A 22818-nucleotide genomic window follows, 5' to 3' on the forward strand; every position below is an offset into this window, starting at 1 on the left:
CTTTGCTTCAAAAACAAAAGTTCATTTCTGGTCTAAAGTTCAGTCTGTATAACCCTCTTTGAGCACTTCAGCAGATTTCTTTGAAATCTGACCACTTGCCAAACACTGCTATTTCCTGTTCTATCTAGTTCGACCCAATAAAATGAAAATAAGTTTTAGGTCAGCAGCACAAGTGCAGCTCTATGTCCAAACTACAAGTGAAGTAACATACTAATTAAACACAGAATACTTTTAATTCCCATTAGCTCTTCATGTGCTCCTGTCCTTATACACACATTCCAAAACCTACACAGTTAGGAAACATATTCAGTACTGTCAAATGGACTAGGAAAAAGCCCAAGATAGTTTATCGGCCTTTAAAAACCTCAGCACTGTTAACCAAAGTCTTTAAGATGCAATAGCTCAACTATCAAAGATTAAAAATGTTGTGTCTCACATGGCCGTTAGCAATATTAGTCTAACCACATGCACATCTTCCAGACTCCTTTAACTGCTGTCAGTGTAAACTGTTTCTTAGAACCTTTACCAGAACGTTACACAAATTTTAATGTGAAGTACGATCATCTGCTTGGAGAAGGGGAATATCAATGTTCCCTGAAGTGCTAAAAAGTCACCCTTCATATGCACCTACCCGAAAAGCAAGAGACCATAACTAACTAGGATTGAGTAAAATCAATACTCTTTTAGAATCTAATGTGAGAGAAATAAGAAATAAATAGCATTATTTGATTTTTTTTTTAAATTGGGAGGTCTTTCAAGAGCTGGAAACGAGAACATTTTAAATAATTACAGTGCTAATCTTGGTGGTTCCATTTTGTCGAGGTTTAGCCCCAGCCAGCAGCTAAGCACGAGGCAGCTGTTCACTCACTCCTCCCCCTGCTCCCAGTGGGACGGGGAAGAGAATAAAAAAAAAAAAAGTAAAACTCTTGGTTTGAGATAAGAATAATTTAATAATTAAACTAAAATATAACAGTAAAATAATAATAATAGTAATGAAAAAGAATATAACTGAGAGAAATAAACCCCAAGAAAGTCAAGTGATGCCCGATGCAATTGCTCACCACCTGCTGACTGATGCGCAGCCAGTCCCCAAGCAGCCATCGGCCCCACCTGGCCAACTCCCCCCAGTTTCTATACTGGCTGTGACGTTCTATGGTATGGGATATCCTTTTGGCTAGTTTGGGTCAGCTCTCCTGGCCACGCTCCCTCCCAGCTTCTTGTGCACCTGCTCTCTGCCAGAGCACAGGAAACTGAAAAAATCCTTAACTTATAATAAATGCTACTTAGTACAACTAAAACATCAGTGTGTTATCAACATTATTCTCACACTGAATCCAAAACACAGCACTGTACCAGCTACTAGGAAGAAAATTAACTCTACCTGTGACAAAACCAGAACACATTTCTAAATTAACCAAAGCTCAGTGTAAAAGAAATGTAATTTCAGGAGATGCTCCTTCTCCTCCAGTAAAATCTAGCAAAATACGTCCTGAAATGCTTCCAAATAGTTTTAAACTTGTATCAATCACCATGTTAACTGCATAAATGAATACAACTCATTATAGCCGGCTGGGTAGCCTGATTAGTGCTTGGGCAGTGATGTCAATGTTCAGGTATAGCACATCTAGACACATCCAAGATGCACAGAAGCAAGTGCTATTTGCCAGATCTGCCTGTCTCCCACAGTCACCACTAAACCGATTGCTCCTCCTCATTTCACACTCAAGTCTGCTGAACCAAGACAGTACCTTACTTACCTTACTGTCACGGGACAAGCTACCAGAGCCTGGAGAATTGCTTCCACCTTGTCAGTGCCATCCCCGTGCCACTGGCTCAGCTGGGGCACACAGGCCTGCGCAAGCTCCCAGTCTCCATGCCGTACGCACTCGCAGAAAAACCCGAAGAGCTGCTCCAGAGAGACCGCTTCTTCATTTCCAACGCACTGCATCTTCCCGGGACGAGCAGGTGACCTGGGGCAGGGTGACACACGCGAAGGCAGATGCCGTAAGGGCGCTCCGAGGCACCATCCCGGATTTCTTTTTCGCACTGACAGCGCGGCCCGGGCAGGGACAGGGGAGCGCCAAGGCCAGGCCTCGGGGGGCCGCCCCCCACAGGGGCAGGGGGGTAGGGCGCCAACAAGCCCCGCGGGCTGACAGCGCGGCTGCCGCTCGGCCACGACCGCCCCGCCGCGGGTGCGTGGCGCGGGGGAGGCCAGCCCCGCGGGATGCTCCCGCCACTCCCCACCGCCGCCGGAGCCCCTGGGCCGCCCGTCCCCGTGGGGAGCGGGTCTCTGGGGGCGGCGGCGGCGGCGGCCACTCTCCCCAGCCGCGCGTTCTGCCGCGCACCCGCCCGCAGCCTCGCCCTCCTCCGCAAGGTCCGGCACGGCACGGCACGGCCCGGCTCGACGGCCCCCGGGACCTGTCCTGGCGCAGCCCGCATTACCTGGCGGGGCAGGACGCGGCCACCCCGGCGACGCTGGGCTCTACCGCACCGTGCCGGCACCACCATCCCCCGCCGCCGCCATCTTGGGCGCCGCCTCAGCCGACAGCGCCGTCGGGCGGGCACGCGCCCGCCCATTGGCCGAGCCGGGGCCGAATGTCAATAAACCGCCATTTTTCTCGGGGGCGCCTGACGCCGCAGCAAGAGCCCGGGCAGCGCAAGCCCCGCCCTCCCCGCTAACCACGCCCACGCTCGCCTCCGCCTACCGCCACGCCCCGCGGCCTTCTCCTACCACACGGCAGCTCCGCCCCCTGCTCGAGCCTCTCGTGGTTCTGATTGGCTTCCGCTCGAAGCACCGCCCCCTGGCGCGCTCGGCGTGCCGCTGGCCCCGGAACCGGCGGGGCTGGGGGGCGGGCTTGAGCCCCCCCTGGCCCCCGGCCCGAGAGCCGCCTCCCACGGGCAAGCTGTGTGTATGTGTGATGTAGACACCGACAGACACACATACAATAGAGGTGTTCGTATAGGCGTGTATATATGTGTGTAATCCTAGATGTATACCTCAATCCACAGGTTTATATAGGGATTCAAATTATATATATATATATATATATATATATATTTACCCCTTTAAGAAAGGACAGAAATGGTATCAAAATAAATAAATGATGTGTTATAAAATACAATATGTTACGCACACACATGCATAGTTTGAAACCCCCCTATAAAGAAGTGTAGGTATAGATACAGACCCAGACACTGGCTCGCCAGGCACTGTGGTGCAGCAGGGGCCTGCCCACCCTTGCAATTCCCCTGCCCTCTCACCCTCCCTGGGCTATATTATTTGTGAGCTTCCCCGGGTGGGAAGAGGCGCAAAGGGCCGTGACTCAGCTGCTTGGCTGGGTGGTGTCCAGCCACTGTTTGGCAGAGATAAGCCCCCCCCCCCCCCTCCCTTTATTCCGGGCTTTTTGTTTGGTTTTGTCCCGACACACAAAATAAAAACTACTCTGGGGACTGCTGCAACGGAGGCACGTGTAGGAGCAGAGCAGTGATGACAGAGGAGAGGTGTCCCAAAGTAAGTGACCGAGTGAGCCCCCAGGGCTCCTGAACAGAATATATGGGAGGGGGGCTATATCCATATGCATGTGCTGGGACCCACCAATAAACCACGTAAGGTGCTGCAGGAATTTGTACCATTACCTCCGATGGCATCTTGAGTATTTTTCATCTGTGCTGTCAACTCAGTGTTGGCAGAGAAATGGCGCGTGGGTAGTCATGCATCTGAGCTTACTTCAGTCATGCTGTACCAGGTGTAAGTGTTGAAACCATGTGGTTGTTGTTGATTTATTCTGTGCTGACTCCCTGTGCTTTTAATGATGGTGCTTACTGCGGTGCTGCTCTGTGCAGTTTCTCAAGGCGCACTTTCAACTTGGGGTATTATTTTATATCTTGTCTCTTGTGTAGTCAGGGAAGGAGCTTTAGTGGGACACAGGACCTGTATGAGGATGAAGTTCATTTAGCCTGGGATCTCTTATGCTTACTACCCACTCTCTAATTGCTTTATCCAGTTGAAATTATCTCCTTACAGTCAGACTCCTTTCTTGGAGCTGCTCCCTCATGTAAGACATCTCAGGTGGCTGACGCTTTTCTTTTGTTACAAAGTTCAAAACGTATCTGTTAGAGTCACCTGCCCACTTCTGCCAGGGTAAATGTACGTTATTAACAATCAGCAGTAGTGCTGTCATTTTTGAAGGTACTTTTAAATTCATTTCTTCTAATACTGGCCTTGTTAGGAATTAGAGGTTTATTAATATATCTGTGAGGCTGTAAATGTGGCTCAATGTAAATATCAAGGTGAGAAAATAAAATTGTTTAAGGTTATCCTAGCAGACAATATAACTAATAAACTTAAATTAGGAAATGGAGTATAGGCAAAACATTTTTCATCCTGAATTTGTGTTTCCATTTAAAAAGCTGGCATTCAATAATTTAAAAATCTAACATTGGTTACATTTTCCAAAACTGAAAAATACCTATGAAATACCTGTAGCAACCTGAATGGAAGCCCATTTGCTGTGAACAGAAGTCTATGGGTTTCCATGCTGATGTAGTGCTTCTTGTAGTCAAAATACTAAACCACACAAATATTGAGCAGGTCTTCTAGCAAAAAATGTCTGAATTTTTACCTTGGAACACTGGAATGATATAGCGCTTTTTATCTAAAATAGGGTCTGCTGTGCACTGCCTTGGAATATTATCAGTGTTACACAAATTGCTAATAACGTGTAGTGTTTTATAGCAGCTCTTTGTAAGTGAATCTGCATAGGGTGTGATCACATGCTACAGTGTAGTACTCTGACATTTACATTTTAAAGCAGCTTCTGAAACTGAAGTCTCAAAACATCCCTGTCACTTCTTTTCAACCTCTCTCTTATTTTTCTGTGTCAGCCATTACCTGTATTAGTTTCACCACTGACCACTGAAGATGTTGGAGGATTACTTGGAGCAGTAAATGTAGCTCTGATCTTTGGGTGGAGTTTGCAACTACAGGTCTTTGTGAATGGGACAAAAGTAGATCCCCCGAGAAGCCATTTTCTGACTTTGAAAAGATGATGGGGACAGGCGTGACTGGGATCAGCTGTGAGGACATGGTTGTGCTTCTGTCAACATGCAGTGGTAGGGCAGCATCTATGCTGGCTTTGTGCTCTTATGGCAGAGGACAGAGGCCACCTGGTCCAGTGTAACGCCTGCTGGTGTCAGGTTAGCCTACTGAAATCTGTTAACAAATCTGAACTTACTCCGGCAGAGTAAATTCACACAGAGTCTGCACTCTGCATCATGCTGCCACAAAGCTTTTGATCTACTGCATGGAACACTGCAACCAAATTTATTGTGTCATTGGACCATAGCAGCTGTCACCGGCTCGTCCCAGGTGTGTCAGCTTACTGGCTTCTGTCACTCATGAGATGTGTGGTGTAGTGCTTGCAGCACTGTAGTGCTTGCAGCACCTGCACTGGTCTTGGGGAGTGGCATCAGTCACCCGAGGTCAGTGGTGGCTGTTGCCAGAGCCACCTGAGGCATGCCGTCAGGGTCTTCGGTCACCACATCTGTCAGACAAAGCACTGACAGCCGCCGCTCATCTCACTGACAGCAGGTTTTGTCAGAAACTGCCCACCGGAGCTGGCAGTCCTGTTGGGCAGCCAACTCCTCATTACTGGTGGGTTGGTTATGGCAGCCCTCTCACTCACCTCAGATACCAGAACTGACAGAATTTGTACCAAAAGTGCAAGAAGTACTTTAGGCCAGAAATATTTTTAAGTTCTTTTGTACACGTAAAAATAAAACCAAGTTATATGAGGTGACCAAGGCAGCTGTTAAAGCTGGTTTACCCACAGCATGACCTACTGCAGCACATTTTCACTGTTCCCTGCAGGTGGAGCAGTATGTTGGTGAAATTAAAGGTGGCCTGAGACCAGCCATGAAACTCACAGTCATAGGAATGGTGCACTCCAACCCCAAGAGGTAAGTGAAGAGGCTAGTGGGGGTCCCATCCTGTCATACATGCTCTTACCCGTCTTCTAAATTCATAAGATTTCTTGAGGGTCTGTGCTCTTTGGAGGAAGAAAGTCAAACAGATTTATCATTTATGGCTTTAATTTTCCTGCTCTTAGATTAAAAGAGAAAGAAAGAATTCACTGTTCAGCCTTTCTGACTGCCCTGTCAGGATTTTCTACTCCTTGTCCTTATGTGAACTGGAGGGGGCACACAGGTGGCATTTCTCCTCCAGGAAGAGGTGCAAATCTGAACCTGCATCATGGCTGGCTGCTGGGGGCTGGAAGCAACACCATTTAAAAACCAACGGTTTTGGCACAGGAGGTGCAGGTTCATGGCTGTGTTTAATCTGGATGACAGCAACTATACTTATCATTACACTGTTCTGCATCTACAGCGATCAACTCCAGTGTTTCCACTGTTGAAGAGTTTGCCATAACCTCTTTTAGGACCCAAATTAGCATTGGCTCATGCACAAATGTGGGTTTGATTTCAGTCACAAGAGAGGGGAAGCAACATCAGAAGTCACTAGCATCCTACTGGAAACTGGAGGAGAAACAAAGACCAGCCTGTTCTCATCCCTTTCTGCAGTTTCTAAGCCTGTAGAAGTCTTGTGTTTCAGTTTGACAAGAAATCGATGTCTGTCTCTAGTCTTTATAGGCATCTGCCATGTTCACCATGTCCTTTCACATTTATGAAAGTCCCAGTCATTTAATTGTTTTTCCAGCTTTTCAGTGACTCTGCTCTGTGATCCAGTGGATGCAAACCGAGATGTGGGGCTGTTATTTACAGTTAACTTTAGTGACAAATCCATCACCCGAAATGCACGAATTGCTGGGAAATGGGGAAGAGAAGAGAAGACCATTCCCTACTTCCCATTTACAGCAGGCGACACGTTTAAGGTAATTTTGGGGGTACTATGAGTAGGGTAGAGAAAGGGAGGTGAGAAAGGCTGAAGGCTACATATATGACCACAACTAGCTAACTATTGACACTGCTAGTTAACTAGACTAGTATGGCACAGAGAGCAACAGCTCAAGCCCTGATGGGAGAGATCCATTCCTTTCTCTAGTCTTAGTGAAAGAACTCGCTATAAGGAGCTTTATATTATTATCTCAGCAGAGGGTAGGTTATTTATTAGGGGCATTTCAGAAGAACCAGCCGACTTTGTGCTTCGCTGTCCCCATCATATGGGGTTCTAAGTCCATAGTGATAAAATCAACCCTGCTGCTGTTCTCTAACACCCTCCCCTGTCCTTTGCCATTGCAGATGGAGCTTTTATGTGAACACCAGCAAATACGAGTCTTGCTTGATGGACGGCAGCTCTGTGACTTCACTCACCGCATTCAGCCCCTGAACTTGGTGAAAGCTTTGCAGATCTCAGGGGACATCAAGCTTACCAAAGTGGCTTGAAAAAAAGGAGTCCACAATAACACCAGGGGACAGAGGCAAATGTACTTTCTCCTGTCTGACATATGTTTTATCTTTTCCCCTGGCTGATTCTGGAGAATGAAAACTCTATCTTTTTAATTTGCTGATGTGTTTGAAATATACACTTTTTTCCTCATATACACTCAGCAATTGCAGAGCTATGAATGGTCCAGGTAAATCATAGAGCCTTTGCTGTGATACTCTTTTGGCATCCCATCCTGCAAGATTTATGATGCTATGCAGTATGTTGTGGTCCTCTAATCCCCCAGGCATGACAGCTGGCAGAGCTCAGTCCTCTGCGGTGGGGTGGCTGTGCCCCTTGTGACTAGAACTGGGCAATGTGCAGGTGGTGGGACTGAGGAAGGAGAAGCAGATTTTCTTATAAGTGAATAAGGGAGTCTGGTGGGCCCCCGCAAGGCTCACGTTATCAGGAGGGAATGGCTTTTCCTGGAAGCTCTGCTCAGTCAGCACAAAGCCATCTGCGCTTCCCAGTACAGAGTAATAAATGCCTTACCAGCATCCCTTGTCTCTTGCAGGTAGCATTCTCGTGAACTGAAAGGTTTCAACAGCTGTGGATTTCAGTCTTCTCTGAACCAGCCCTAGGAAATGGTATCTGTAGCTGAAACTACATTGCTCATTCTTGTATCTAATTAAAACTGCATCTTTGCTGGCAAAATTCTTTACCAGCTCTGTTAATTATTTGAATGCACATGAGTGTTGTGCTGTTATTTCATTGCTGTAGATTTAGAAAAAAGTCCTAAGTACATGGCTATTCTAATACATACATAAGCATATATCACAGCTGCTGCCTTTGGCTCTGTTACGATTGGTTGGTTTTCAGACAGGATGAAGGGGAAAATCTCTAGATGAAGATACTTTTTTTTTTTTCAGTACATACCTTGGAGAACAAAAAATCTGCAAAGAAGTGGTTCACTGGATAGGGAGCTGTTGAATTCCTCTGTGACTTCAGGGAAGATATATAGCATGCTGTCTTCAGAGCGCTTTTGGAGGCTCTGCAGAGTCTGGCTGGCAGATAAAGGTACTCAGATAACATGAGAAATTCTATGAAAATAGTATACCATCAGCAGGCTGGTCAGATGTTTTAATCATTTTGTACATTCCATTCTACCCTCTGGTGTTGTGGAGAACATCTCAGTTTCTCTAAAAATTAAAATTTACAGTGTATGAAACCATTATTTTCATATCCTCAAACTCTGATAAAAAGTCTTATCTAAAGAGCACAGGAGATTCAAATGCACTGAACCTTTTTTTATATTTAATGAAATCAAAGTCAAGTTTACTAGACAAATAATGGAAAATTTAATGGCTTAAAGTAGAAAAAGCAATAGTCAGAACTGCTATTAGAGTTCTCGGTCCCAGTGGTGCTCCACATAAACAGATTTATGGTGATAATCAGGAGGAAAAGTCTTGCTTTTATGGCTGAATGATTTCTTCCAATATATTCAGCACCAGCAATTGTCTGGAATAACTGCCACTGTTCTGATTTGATGCGAGGGTCCTGTACTGCTATGGGCTATTACCAGCACAAGAATAATCTATATGCTAGAGGGGAGGATCCTCTGGTCCTTTCCAGCCTAACAGAGAGCCAAATGGTAGAGCAGATGGATGGACAGACAGACCGCTGGTTTGTTTTGCAATAGTGATTATTCTGGCAGCTGGGTTGTGGCTTAGCACAAGACCCTTGTGATATACCAAGAACAGCAGCCTCAGACACCAGGACCTTCCATGACTTTGCTTCAGTCAGTTTTAACTAAGTTTTATGAGACCCTTTATAAAGGGAAAAGGAGCAAGACACTTCTGCTTTAGGATAAAGCACAACCTGGATCTCTCAGATGTAGACTGAATACTTGTACTTCCATCTTGGAATATTATATCTTATTGTTTCTTTGTAAAGCCCCATTTCTCTGTATCAACCTGTTGTCTTTTGTCTCTTGGTTAGATGGTAAGTTCTTGGTGGGGAATTATTCTGGATCTACATGACTTCTAGGCATCCAGGAGTCTGGCAGGAACTGCTAGGCACTGTGGCGATACAAATAAAAAAATAGACTATCTAAGGGAAAAACACTCCCAGACAATGAGAGCAGGAAACTTGGTCACAAATGTGACTTGTCATTTGGCATGGAGTCCATCTTACTCATGTCAGTGGTTTGATTGCCTCAATCCACTGTGCTCGCTCTGCCTTGGAGCTGGCCTGGATGTAATAATGAATGTCCTTTTTGGTGATGATTTTGAAGAGGTTTCCTTGCACATTGCCCTTCACTCCTGCAGAGAAAAAAAGATATGACAGATCAGGAAGCTGCACAGGGAAATGCTTTGTGGCAGATATGAAGTTTCATAGGGAAGAATATTAATTTAGTGAATTAGGGTATCAGACCTTTCCATTTCATTATGGATAAGACATCTAAATCTCTTGTGTCTTTGATTTACCTTCTGCAATATAAAGATGTAGTACAGCACCCCTCACATAGACTGTATGAACTACTGTGTACTATCCATCATATATAAAATACCTGCCAATTAAATGGGGAATCTTACTTGAGTTATACAATGGAAGGATGAACACCCTACCAACTCATGCAGTACATTAGATTGGCTCCTGCCCACCTTCAGGTTCCTCTTAGCAAGAAGTTCTATTGTTCATCATGCCCCCCCAACCCTGGACAGTATCTTCTTCAGACCCTGTCTTTTGTCTTTAGAAAGATGCTCCCTATTCGAGATCCAGACATTGTGCTTACTGTCATAAAATAAATTGCTTTAACAGCAGAAACACTTATCTGACATTCTAGACAAATACCTAAGCTAAGCATATTGACTAGCAGAAATGTTGTTTGTATTGCTGTCTTTATGTCTCCCTTACATTGGTGTTCTAGCAGATAAAAAGGAGAAGGTCATAGCATAAGTAGAGAGGACACACAGAAAAGCGGTGACATTAGGGGATACCTCAAGATTTTGTGTTAAACAACATCCAAAAAGAAGGTGTTTCCTCTTTGTCTGTTAACTCTGGAATATTAATCAGTGTTTTAGGACTGTCTCAGAGGTTATCTGACTGAGAGAAGCGCATAAAAAGGGGAACACCCAAGATAAGTGGAAATAACGCTAAAAAAATCCCCTCTGATACGGACAATCCAGCAGTATGGGGATTTTTTATGATACGCCTCTTCCCTTGCTTGCAAGGGGAGAGGAAAAGCCAGGCCACTTGTGCATATAGACAGGCATACACACAAACCCACACCCAAAGACTGTATTGCTATGGCATCAGTATGTATGTATGTAAGTTTAGAGGCTCATGCTTACCTGATGGGACTCCGTTGTCCTCCAGAGCTGAGACAAGACAGCCACGGAGAGAAAATCCACCTACTGGCCTGTTTTCTTCCTGCAAAGAGAAAGGAAATGAGGCTTATCTGGAAAATGCCATCATTGGAATAATTTCTCAGAGCAGATCAATTATTTTTATGAAGGTGGAGATGTAATGCCAGTCTTTCCAGATATAAAACATCCATGTCACAAGAGAAGTCAATTAGGACATGTAATTAAATGCATTACTATGTTGTTTCAGTCTCAGATATTTCTCTGATGTAGCTGGGAATGGCAGAAATCAATTAGAAGCACAAGGGTAGACTAACAACCACAGTTCAAACTTATGTATAGTCTTACTAATAACACGCATAATATATATATATATATTTCTGCAAGTTTTCAGCTTGCTGCTTTTTACTGAGACTGTATGGGAAAAATTTGACTGTTTTCGCTAGTAGGCTGGCTTTCTTGTCTGATCTTCAGGTTATGCAGTTTTTGTTTACAGCATTACAAGGGCAAGCTGCAGTGCAAAAAACCCTCACAAAGAAACAGGCAACAAAAAATGAACCAGCTCCATAAGCTCTTTTCACTGTTGTGTTGCGTTTTCTTTAACAGTCACATAAAGCATTTCTAGACGTGTTCTTTTAGCAACCTGTTGGACTTTGTGATACCGTATGCATCTGATGGATCCACATGCCCTTCTGGGTTGCTCACACTGATTATTGTATCTATGAAGATAAATTCTACTGTTCCCTGAGCAAGTGTAAAACTGAGTAGCAGAAATTCCTATAAATACTTTGGCATCGACCTATTTAATGTGGGAATAAGAATAGAAAAAATCCCAGTAGCAGTATGACCCTCACTTGGTGGGATGTCAGTTCAGAAAGATCACAGCTCAGGAAGAATCCCTGCAAGAGCACGGCCCCATACTGTGTGGGTACAAACAAAAGAGCAGTCCCAAGAAGACTGCTGCCCCTTGGCTAAGGAAAAGTAATCTCACTGGGGAAATACAAGAGGAAAGACGCAGGGATAGAAAATCCCACAAGGACAACCTCCCAGGGTAAGGCCAGAGAGGTCTTATTCCCCATGAAATGGGCAGAGGAACCCAGAAGATTTGGGTGAGAGAAACATTTACAGCATAATTGTATTTTCATTATAATGTTTAGGTCTGTAAGAGGAATTCTGCGGGTAGTAACTCCCCACTCACATACCTTAGTGGGGTCATAGTAGTGCAAAAAAGCAGGATCAGCTCTCAAAACAAATCTCCTCACCTTCCAGTTTTTCCTCTTGTGCCCCTGCAAAACAGAATAGTTGAAGTTACCACCAGTAAATACCTCCTGAAATGGCCATTTCCTGCAGGCTGTAGGGGAGACCTAAGTAGGTACTGAAAAAAAGAGGTTTTGGAGCCAAGAGGGAAAAATCTTTTCTGACATCTTAGTAACTCCCATGATTTCCTTCTTAACATCCTTCTTCATACATTGGTATTTCCTTCCTCTCTCCCTTCCTTGTGCTGAGAACTAAGGAAGCAGAATGACAGGACCAAGAGATTATATCCCTGATTCCTGCTCTTAATTTTAGATTAAATATGTGTCTTGGATTAAAAACCCATGCTGTGCATGCACGGAAGGGATTATGCCAAGTCCTTTTTCAGGTCTTCACTCTTTTGCCCCCAGCCCTTGCTTGTAGCAAGTCTTGCAGACTTAGGGTGGGATCCTGTAAATAATTACTGCTGGCAGGTAATTGTGCCCAAAGAAAACAAGTCTCAACACCACCAGAGCATCCATGTGGATATGAGTGACTGTTCACAGGTAAATGTCCACTTCATGCAAAAGTCAATCTACTCAGCTTTGACATTTGTCTGTGGCCAGCAGAATCTCGTAGCTGCTCACACGACCCAATGGGATAGGTTAAACCAGAGGAACAGTGGATCTGCTTGGAAGTGAATGTAACACCTCTGGTGGGATTTGGAGTTTGTCTGGGACTTTTGGTTTTGGTACTATTTTATACCTTTCTGTATACACTCAATATATACAGAATATCCAATTAATCCTGCCTAAGCAACAAGCTCCATAGCTCACTTCTTTATTACTAGATACTCTTCACCACATGATCTCTGTAAGTAGTACTAATAGGCAAGTTAGCTCTGCTGACCACAGCTCTCCAGCCATGCTTGTATAAACCACATTCATTCTCTAGGAAGGCCTAAGAGCTGTCATTTTTCTTGCTTCCCAGTGAAGGTTCAAAAACTGTATTTACCTGTTTGACTAAGAACCCTTGCTTCACAATTGTCCCTCTTAATTCAGAGATGTTAAATTGTAGCTCTTCCTTGGAACTGGTATTTTTCTTACTGCTCTCAGCCTGCAAATAGGGAAAAGATGGTTCCACTTTTCAATCTAAACACACTCTTAAGTACAAAGTTCTGTATGTTATTTTCCTTGAGCTGTTTTTACCTCATATTGCCCAAGTAAATTGTACTCTGTAGCCCTCCCTGCTGCTCAGCTTTGTAGGCCTGAGATTTACAAGCAACAGATTGCAGCTGTAAAGCCTGTACACGCACTGTGGCCTTGAGTTTTAGCATAACTACAGCACGGCCTCCGTTAAATGTAGACACAGCACTGCACTCAAGGGACACACCCCTTTTAATGCCTAATTATGTAATTTGTAGGTCCTTCCATATCCATGTAGTTATTTGTCTCCAGCAAAAGTGCAAGTGTTAATGCTACTAAAAGCCTAGAGCTGCTCCTTCTGTGTTTGCTTTTATAGCCTGCATATTTTGCCTTTGGTTGCATGCTCTGTGTGTCCCGGTTAGCACTGCCCCAAATCAAGCATGTCACGAGGGGCAGAGGAGGTGCCCGTTAGCAGCTGCATCGCTTACAAACATGTACAGCGCGGTGGAGTCGTCGAGGAACTGCTCAGAGAGGTCACTGTAGCGTGTGGCCTCAGTGCTGCGGGCTCCCACGGGCTTGATGAAGTTCTCCTCCATCAGCATGGATGCCAAGGTGATGGCCTCGAACCGTGACACAGCAAAGCTATTGGAGATGAGCCAGTCCACCAGGGCAGAACCTGCAGGGAGAAAGGCAGCTCTCATACCAAGATAATGAGCTCTTCCAAGGTGAGACAAGTGGTCTCCTGCCACACAGGTCTTCATTTGATGAAACATTTTGGCACCATCACAAAGACTGTCAATGAAGTGCAAAGCTGACCAAAAGTGTGGGGCCCTGCATGTGCCTCTTTGAGAGCAAGAAAGAAAGGTGTTGGAGAGCTTGGCTGCCCCACTACTTTTCACTGGGCCACAAGTGATCCCACCATGAAGGCAGTAAAGTAGCTCCCTTGTCTCTGCAGCGTGGCATGTCAGATGTGAGGAAGCTCTCTGTGTGCAGTAGGTGTACCTGTGAAGGTCTCTTTGTATCTGTTGCCTTGCTCCAAGTTGCGGGTCCGCTTGATTCCAGTACTGCTGTCACACATTCTCTCCACTATGTGGCTGTAAAAGAGCACAGGACAACGTTAGTAGAAAGACAGGCAGAAATTTCCACATACTTCTGTCAGTGCCTGGGATGTCCTCATGATTACCAACATAAACATGGGAAACAGTATAAATACTCCCCCAGGAGTTTTGTTCTAGAGTATGGTATGGGAAAACTTTATTCTCCCCATAGCAGCAGTAAACAAGATACCTTACAAAGTATCTTTCAATTTAAAGCACTTCAAACTGAGCTATAGTCAGCCTCCGTTTTACCTTCTCAAGACAAATCAAAATAGTCATTTTTCTATTTCTTAATCGGTTCTCTGCTTCCTCTTTTTTTAACATGATGCACCCTAAAAATCCTAGTCTGGATTCCAGCTGCCAGCTTTGAAAATTCACCAACATAGCATGAACAATGTCATAGCGCAGCCTTTCTATGACATTACCTCTTCCAAGGCAATACACCTCCCCAGTGAGAACCTTTGCAGCTGACTAGGGAGGTCTTCAAGCCAGCAGTGAGGTGCCTGTGCAGAACCCACATACTCCCAAAAAATGATGGTCAGGAAAAAGCACATTCCTGTGCCCTGGCAAAAGTATGTGCAAATCTAGGGCAGAGCAACCAGTTTAGAGGCTCCTGGCCACACAAAACCAGATCTGTGCAGAGGAGCTTCCCTTGACCCTTCCCACTTATCAGCTCAGGTTCTTCGCAAACTACAGCAATAGCAGAAGGTGAAACCATGTGCACTTACTGGAGGCTGATATTCTCTAGCAGTTTGAAAGAGTTCTTCATTCTGTGAAGCTCTTGTACCTGTACCGGGTGACCAGCATGAATAGCTCCAGTGATGTCCAAAGCCCAAGAGTCTCGCTCCTCCCTGGAGCAACATTCAAGGAAATAGTCTGTATTGGTTTTTGTCTTTAGTTTGATAAGTAGCTGTGGAGAAAGAAGTGCAAACAATAACATCATTTAGCTATTGTCCTCCACTTGCATTTTGCTTCTTTTAGCACTGGTCCAAATGACACAAATAAGTCTGATATGGCATCTCACCTGAGCGGTACAAAGCAATTCTTGGCCAGAAGGATGGTGGGCACAACTCTGGGTTTTTTTGCTTCTCCCCCCCACCTCAAATCCCTGGGTTTTTAGTTCCAAGCATGGTTTGCATGCATGGAGCTTACAGTACTTAGAAGAGAGCAAACCACCCAGATACTGGATTACATAGGAGTGTGCTGCTGACTGTGAAGCTTTTCACATCCAGATCTCTAGTTTCTCAAAAACTACAAACTCTCACTAGGCTCTTTCTGCCATGAGAAGCACTGAAATAGTCAGCAACTTCCAGAGTCATTTCCCTTCTGGCCCTGCTCAGAGGAAGTTTGCCCGTGGGTGAGCAGAGAAGCACAGGGGCACTTTCCCTTCCAGACCCCTCCTGCTGGAACTTTTCCACAGCAGCAATGTCGGAAAAGGGATTCTGACCTGGCTGCCCAGGAGCATTCCATGGATACAGCCCAGGTTTAAGGCAACTATCATATATGTTAAGTTTCCCTTTTTTCCCATCCTGCCCAGATTTTATTGAGCTGTCCATGTCATCTCTCCACACACCGTTGGGCTAATGCATTTGCATTTATTCTTCCCACTCTGTGTGTATCTGTGTGGGGTGGTTGTTAATGGCTGTAACTCAGATTTGGGTGCAGGGAACAGCAAAAACACAATGAGGGAGTTCATTGCTTGTCCTGGTTACATTGCTATGGGCAGCTTGATTTTATCTGGGCCTAATTCTGGAAACGCCCCAGTGATAGGGTTGCAGTAATCAAAGAAGTCAGGAGAAGAGGAAAAGACTAGGGAGGAGTTAGAAAGTGAGTGTCATTGAGAAGGGATACATTTTTCCAGTCGTACCGGTCTGTTCTCATATTCCAGGCATGGACAAGTAATGGTGCAGCCATCCAAAAGTATCCTGCCCTTTGGAGAAGGCTCCTTCTTGCCTCCTTCAATTTTGTAATACAGCAGCTTATCTTGAAGCAGAACAAACCATCTCACTTTCCAGTTACGAACAATATGTCCCTAGAGGGGAAGAAATCCACACAGATAACTTTAACAGAAGCATTAAGAAATTACTGTATTTTCTCTTTTCTTTGTTCTCTTTTTTTTTTTTTTTTTTTTGGGGGGGGTGGTGGCGGTGTAAAAATACCATAAACTAATAGGACACTGTATGAAAAGAAACACAAGCAGTCATGATGAGTCCTGTTCTCCCCGAAATACATATTATCAGTAACAAAATTGCACAGCTCAATCACTGTAAAATCATGGAGCAATAAAAGCTGCTTTGCTCTTTCTCCAGCAAGAACATCTTCGCTGGCAAGAATTGCTGCTTGCAAAAGCTCACATGAATTATCTCAGAGAGCTGTCATTTGGGTGCACACCTGCCCACTGACAGCACCGGGCAGGAACAGGGCTAAATCTGAAATGTGTGAGGGCTCTTGGAGACAAACTCCGTCTCTCTGGTGACCCTGGGTGGTGGCTGATGTGTTTTGTTCTTTGTCATTTTGATGTGGCTGTAGGTGCCAAGTGGTCTTGAGACCTCTTTGCTGGGTGAATTGCCTTTTCCTTACATCCCCTCTTACTACTAATGGGTGGTTTGTTCCTATCCTGCCTGCCTCTAATCTCCTGGGCTAAAACATTCCCTGCGCTACCGTTTACCGTAAAGGAAATATGTTTTTTAATGTCAAAAGACCAAACAAAGGCTGCTGTTGAATGCCTCCTGGGTTATACCAGAATACAGACAAACCCTCTTCTTTCCCTTCTGTAACCGCCCCCCCCAGCTCTCTTTAGCCCAGCTATACAGGAGAGCAAACCTCAGTGAGGGCTGGCAGTCTGACAGTGTCAGGTTCAGCTTCGGTGTGAGGAGCTGACTTGCACGTCTACAGGTGATGGAGCCTTACAGCCGGCAGGCAAAGCTCTGGCTAGAGGAAGCTCTGAGACCTGGGAGAGGGGAGGCAAAGCTAGAAGAAAGGAGTGTGCCAGGTCCGGTTGTGGCAGCAATCAAAGCTCATTAATTCTCTATGAGTAAAGGGGAAAAACAGCAATTTCCACAAAAAGGTGGGGTAATGAGTCTCTAAAATCCAGGGCACTTAGATCTAATGTCTTCTACTCTATACTAAATACAATTCGTCTAACTTGGGATTGTTTACTCCTTCCCTTTGCCTTCTTCAGTGTTTTTTGACAGCTGTTGTAAAGTCCCTTGGCCATTTTTCCTGAGAGTTATGTTCTTTGCTATGGTTCTTTTATTTCCTTCTTGGAGATCTCTTATTTTTTCAGGAGGTTGCCTTACCTTTTTTTCTTTGTCATTACCTGACTTCCACACATTTACTTTATAATATGTTACAATATGTAATCGAGTAATTTATAATGCATTTATACCATCTCCTTGCTTCTGCTCCCTTCTTAAGAAAGCTGTTTTCTTTACCTGATCCCACTCCTTCCTCACTTTTTCTGCTGGATCCCTTGTTCCCTTCTCCCTCAGTTTTCTTTAGTCACCCTCTTTGAGGTCTCCTTCCTATCCAGCTGTGTATCTCTCTGATGTTGTACGGACTGCTGGCAGTTTCAGCTCAGTGTGCTGGTGATATCCTATTGCTCTCACGCACTCGGTGCCTTGGCTTCCCATCTTGAATTCAGTAGTCACTTAAGAGACACAAAATAAAACCATAGCCCAGAGAGGAGAGCAGGAGCTGGGCTTGCTCTGTCCTCGCTGCAGAAGGGAGGAAGAGGAACAGCTCGGACTGTGCAGCCCTTCTCCGTGCAGAGCACAGCTTCAGGTGGCCAGTGGCTGGCCGGGCTGCCGGAGCCCTGCCAGGAGAGCTCCTGACCACGGTTACCTTCATGTTAGCACCAGAAGCACTGCCACGTACTGTAGAAAAGCATTTCCCAAGGTGTGGCAAACCTCTGAACAAACCTTTGAATCACATATTTCATGTGCAGTCAAAGGCCATATTAGTCACTGAGACAGGGTCTTGGTACTAAAAGCAGCTTATGCCCCTTGCTTAATTGCCCTCTTGTGTCCCAGGCTCACCACACACTGTCCTCAACTGATTTCGTCCTGTAGGAGAAGTATTGGAAAGGCTGAAATCTGTCACATCATCTTTCAGCAATTTTCTCCGTATTTTGGCTAAAATTTTCTTCCAGTGCAGCTTAATGAATGTAGAAGAAAGAAGTTATTTCAAACACATTTCTACAACTGAATTGCTGTGATCCCCTTCCAAAAGGATACTCAGTCCTCCATGCTCTCATATGAAATGGGAAAAACCCTGCTCAGCTGGGTCACTAAAAAGGCGCAAACTATCTTAAAAACCTGTCAAAACATATTTCCTTTCTCCATCCTCCCATGGCTGCTTGCACAGCTGCCACATTGCCATTTGCCAGGTAGTTTTTTATGTGCTCTTTGCAGAGGTGTGCCCTAGGTGCAGACATACTGTCGTTGATACCAGAGTAATCCTGATAGCTGATTCACTTTCCTCTGGGCAAATGCCAATACAGGGAAAATCGAGGGAGGGTAGGGAACACCTGCAGTTCCGCAGGTCCTCCGGCAGGCATCTGCCCACAGCTGGGGGGGAGCCCCTTTCCCAGGAGCGGGCAGGAGCCCCTCAAGCCCAGCGCGCCAGGCGCTGCCGTGTCCAGAGCCGTGGCTCGGTCCCTGCGCAGGGGCTGCTTCCCCGAGCAGAGCCGCCCGGGGGCAGCGGGGCACTCACCCGTTTGACGAGGAAGCCCTCCTTCAGGACTCCAGCTGCTCCCTGCATCGTGGCCAGCAGGGAAGAGAGCAGAGCCCTCGCCGAGAAGCGCCCAAGCCCTGGCAGCCTGTCCCTCTGCACGCGATTTGCTTAAGAAAGCTCATTTTTCTTTGCTACCCTCCTCCTCCAATGTGACGCACTCTCCCCTGGTTTTTTTTCTTCCTCTCTCCCTACCTATGAGACATTAGTTAAACAGTGACCTGGCTCTGATACGTTACCTGCCCTCTGGGAAGTAAAACAAAGGGAAATCTAAAAAAGATCTCAAAAGAACGTCACAGAAGTTACTATAGCAAAAAAACACCACCAAGTGAGTTGGCCAACATAAGCAGCCATATGATGACAAATCAGGTATTGTATGGGAGGGAGAAGCAGAATTATACAATCACGTCCCTCAGAACTTCAGACTACCGCTTAAAATTTCTCATCTATTAATCACATCTTATAGGGGTTCCACAGATCAGAACAGCTTAAGTGTAACATACAAAATTTTATGACCACAAGGAGACTTTTACAAACCTTAAAAGAATTTCTTTTGCTGGAAATTTATTTTATTGAAGAAGCCCCAAAGCACCTAAAAGCCCATTCTACTTTCAGCGACCTCTGGGCATATAAACCAAAATTCTCAACTTAATATCCTAAATCCCTACATAAGCAACTACTCAAGCTTTTAGTAAAGCAGTCTGATCAACGAACACTGCGCAGTGACCTCTTGTAAGTCCTGAGCACCTCTGAAACAGAGTACAATTTTTGTCTCAGATGTTTATTGCGTTTCTGAAGACTTTGGCCATGATAAGTCTCTGTCTGATAGATTTATCAAATCTTGTCCTAATGAAATAAACCAGTATGAGTATTTCAGGCAGAGCTGCTGTTCAGGAGTAACAGTCTTTGCTGTGCTGTTAGCACTGCCTGACTTGTACAAAATTAAGGTGATACATGTGGGCAGAACTAGGGGCTGTGATAAGAAATGCGACGTAGAGTATAACAAATAAACAAAAGCATTCCTTCCTATGTCAAAAGAGAGTCCTGAGCTCAGTAAGACAAAGTGCCTCAAGTATCTTTGCACACCAGATCAGGTTACTGATCACACTTTCATGTACCGAGGAAAAGGAACAAAGAAACATTTCTCTATCTTTATACTATTTTTTATAACTTTTACCAAGGAAGAGTAAGACAACAAAAATTCAAACCTGACAATGTACTGTGGACAACCCAGAGAACAGTCCTGCAGAGATAATGAGAAATACAATAGGTGACTGAACAGTACTTGCAGTTAGAAAAATCTATTGCTGTGTAAAGAGAAAGCATGTGGTTGAGATTTCAAAAGCAGCCGGCCTGTATGGAAGTTACCTATGTACCTATGTACCTCTACGTACCTATGTACCTCGACTCCCTTTGCCACTTTGGAAAACGCAGGCAGCAATGAGGCAACCGGCTGCATAAGTCATATCCCAGTTACGTTTGTTCTTCAGTCCACCTAAAGCAAGTACTGTAAGTTTAACAGAACACCTAGAAAAGTATGTTTTGCTGTGGGTATGCAGCATTTTCAAAGATATAAATGGAATTTGTTGTAATTTTTTATATTATTGTGGCCTTAAAATAAAGCAGAAATGAACGGAATATATTTATTTTAATTTTAAAAATAATCTGTCTCTGTGCATATACATAAATATATATAAAGAAAAGTTGTACTCAGAAGCAGAATCTTGGGAAAAGAACTGATACAGTCAGCAGAAAAAAGACAATAAATTTCGGGTCACAATGTTCTGTACATCAGAATTAAACTTGAGAAAAAAGAAGAAAACTTAAGTCTGGGTACACAAGAGACATTACTGCTGCATGCATTTCCTGGACACGCACACTTTATATAACCAGGAATAGACCGTTCCACTGTTTGGTATTTGAAGTTTGACTTCACATTGTTCAGCTTGTTACTGCAGGCAGTTTATAACAAGGTGGGTGAGATAATTTCATGCTAGCAAGGACAGGTAGAAGCTTGCAGGGGGTTCTCGCTCAGACAGTGATCTCAGAATTGCACCATAACCAGTCCTTGCTGAAGGTAGGAGCGAGCTCTTTTTCTCCAGTGTGCAGACCACCCACAACCCTGCAGAAGGATCCTGGCAAAATTACCATTAGCAACAATGAACTTTATTGTCAAACTGCTGGTGAATGGTGAAGCAAACATTGCTGTAGCTGATCATTAAACAATAGGTCTGTATCAACTACTTTTTCTAATCTAGAGCCTTCACTTTCTTAAATACTTCAAAGTATTTCTTCAGTACTTTGGATATTTATCATACACACACACCCCCCCTTTCCTGTCTCATTCTGTAGTTAATCAAGGCTAACAAACTGCCCCTACATTGCTCCCTGAGGCTGAGTAAACAGATCTTTCAGGGTCATACAGTGTAAAATGAGTCAGTCAGTAGGTCTGGGCTGCCATAGTCATGTATGTGCGGGGCAGGCAAGTTCTGGCACTGAGGTCTCCCGGTGGAAAAGGACATGCTTCAATCTGTATAAATCCAGGTTGCTCTGTATCAAGTCTTCTATAGGACTTGAAACTCACTGAAGGGAAGACTATCGGTTTCCTCAGATATGTTTTTCAGTGTTTTCCACATGTCAGTGCAGTATTTTAACAGCAAAGCACAGTTGAGTGCTTTACAATTTTTTTCCATTCAGAGTGACCCCGAATCCTTTATATGCCATAGAATTTGCATTGGGGTGGCCAGGAAGAGCCAGCTGTAGGCTCCAGGACCACAGGATGCTACTCAGGGTTAGAGGAAAGGGCAGGAGTAGCTGGCCCTCAGTGCAGACTCTGCTATTTCAGCTGACTGACCTGACAGACACTGCTGGTACCTCCAGGCTGGTCCCTCAAGAAGCCATGAACAGCTGATTAAGAAACTTGCCCAAAGGGCAACAACCCCTCTCGCATGCTCTGCAACACCCATCGTTATCATCCTGTCACATGGGGGATTACACATACCCAGTTTTTTCAAAGCAGCCTCTTAAAATGCTAGGACTTTGCCCTCCAGTGTAGGACATCATCAAGTAGTTCCTTTAGTGGATTAGGGATAGAATGAGATGAAAACAAACCACATCAAAATAAAGAATGATGAAACATTTCTAGATAAAAGTGAAAGATGACAAGCGTTCAAAAGTATTCTGACACGATGGCATTTTTAAAATTAACTGTAGAAAGGTGGCAGTGTCTGAAAACAGTTAATAGCCTAGACTCTGGAACAAAAAAATAGCAGAAAGTATATACCAAAGTGCAGATTCTGCTGTGAAGAAAAATGTGCCAGCTCCACTGCATCTAAAAAAAAACTCCACAGGCCAGATCAGAAAGAAAACAGCAAGGAACTATCACTGCATTAAAAACCGGACAAAGCACAACAGCCCCAAGAAAGCAGGGCACCAGTTCTTTAGCAGCCACTATTTCCCCTCGTCAAAACCAGAACACTGGGCTGTGTGTTACCGGAATGTGTGCCTGAGCTGAGCTGGTACCCTGTTGTGTTTTTTTTTTTTTTTTTTTTTGTATTAATGAGTCCTGATCAGATAAGTAAACTGTTTCCAAGGTGCTGATCTTACAAAACTGATTTGGGATATGAAAGTCAAACTGAGATCCTTACAATTAACACTTCGGGCCAAGCCCTGTCCACGGGTATTAGTCGCACCTTCCCCTTCAGTTGGCTATGTGAGTGCAAGGGGAGATTTTGGCCTTGCAATTACAACTGAGCAAACAGCAGAGTTGCTAATGAACAGCAGGAATACGGTACCTCGCTTTAGCGAGACATTCCCACAAAACACACGACCCTTGTTTTAAGCACTTGGTAAGCAAATGCAGTTCC

At 44.7% G+C, this 22818-nt stretch overlaps 3 protein-coding genes across 3 annotated transcripts in view; 1 reads left to right on the top strand and 2 right to left on the bottom strand.

The window, feature by feature from the left end:
- ZFYVE26 (zinc finger FYVE-type containing 26) overlaps positions 1–2533 on the bottom strand; it is a 51136-nt gene extending 48603 nt beyond the window's left edge. The window contains exons 1-2 of the mRNA XM_074909744.1: positions 2443–2533; positions 1758–1970 (exon numbers count right to left, since the gene is read on the bottom strand). Of these exons, the coding sequence (XP_074765845.1) occupies positions 1758–1948 (191 nt within the window). The 5' untranslated portion in view covers positions 1949–1970; positions 2443–2533. The remainder of the gene's footprint in view (positions 1–1757; positions 1971–2442) is intronic.
- Positions 2534–3447: 914 nt separating this feature from the next.
- Positions 3448–8091, top strand: LOC141962108 (galectin-related protein A-like). The gene is made up of 5 exons (XM_074909750.1): positions 3448–3511; positions 5870–5958; positions 6716–6890; positions 7258–7442; positions 7956–8091. The coding sequence occupies exons 1-4, from the start codon at positions 3488–3490 to the stop codon at positions 7399–7401; spliced, it is 432 nt and encodes a 143-aa protein (XP_074765851.1). The 5' UTR covers positions 3448–3487; the 3' UTR covers positions 7402–7442; positions 7956–8091.
- An 842-nt stretch (positions 8092–8933) lies between these two features.
- PLEK2 (pleckstrin 2) lies at positions 8934–19041 on the bottom strand. Its single transcript, XM_074909195.1, has 9 exons — positions 18935–19041; positions 16089–16253; positions 14950–15131; positions 14127–14218; positions 13613–13800; positions 12994–13095; positions 11949–12032; positions 10735–10813; positions 8934–9702 (listed from the first exon to the last, which is right to left on the bottom strand). The coding sequence occupies exons 1-9, from the start codon at positions 18980–18982 to the stop codon at positions 9575–9577; spliced, it is 1068 nt and encodes a 355-aa protein (XP_074765296.1). The 5' UTR covers positions 18983–19041; the 3' UTR covers positions 8934–9574.
- Between the last annotated feature and the right edge of the window lie 3777 nt (positions 19042–22818).

Source organism: Athene noctua, chromosome 6 (genome assembly GCF_965140245.1).
Source record: "Athene noctua chromosome 6, bAthNoc1.hap1.1, whole genome shotgun sequence".
Lineage (NCBI taxonomy): Eukaryota > Metazoa > Chordata > Aves > Strigiformes > Strigidae > Athene > Athene noctua.

Bases quoted from the DNA above. Each gene is read 5' to 3' on its own strand.
- PLEK2 (XM_074909195.1), bottom strand. From the start codon at position 18,982: ATGCAGGGAGCAGCTGGAGTCCTGAAGGAGGGCTTCCTCGTCAAACGG. The intron at 13,801-14,126 runs GTACACCTACTG...TTCTCCCTGCAG, and splicing joins ATACAAAGAGACCTTCACAG to GTTCTGCCCTGGTGGACTGG. The intron at 9,703-10,734 runs GTAAGCATGAGC...TTTTCTCTGCAG, and splicing joins GGACAACGGAGTCCCATCAG to GAGTGAAGGGCAATGTGCAA.
- LOC141962108 (XM_074909750.1), top strand. From the start codon at position 3,488: ATGACAGAGGAGAGGTGTCCCAAA. The intron at 5,959-6,715 runs GTAAGTGAAGAG...TTGTTTTTCCAG, and splicing joins GTGCACTCCAACCCCAAGAG to CTTTTCAGTGACTCTGCTCT. The intron at 6,891-7,257 runs GTAATTTTGGGG...TTGCCATTGCAG, and splicing joins CAGCAGGCGACACGTTTAAG to ATGGAGCTTTTATGTGAACA.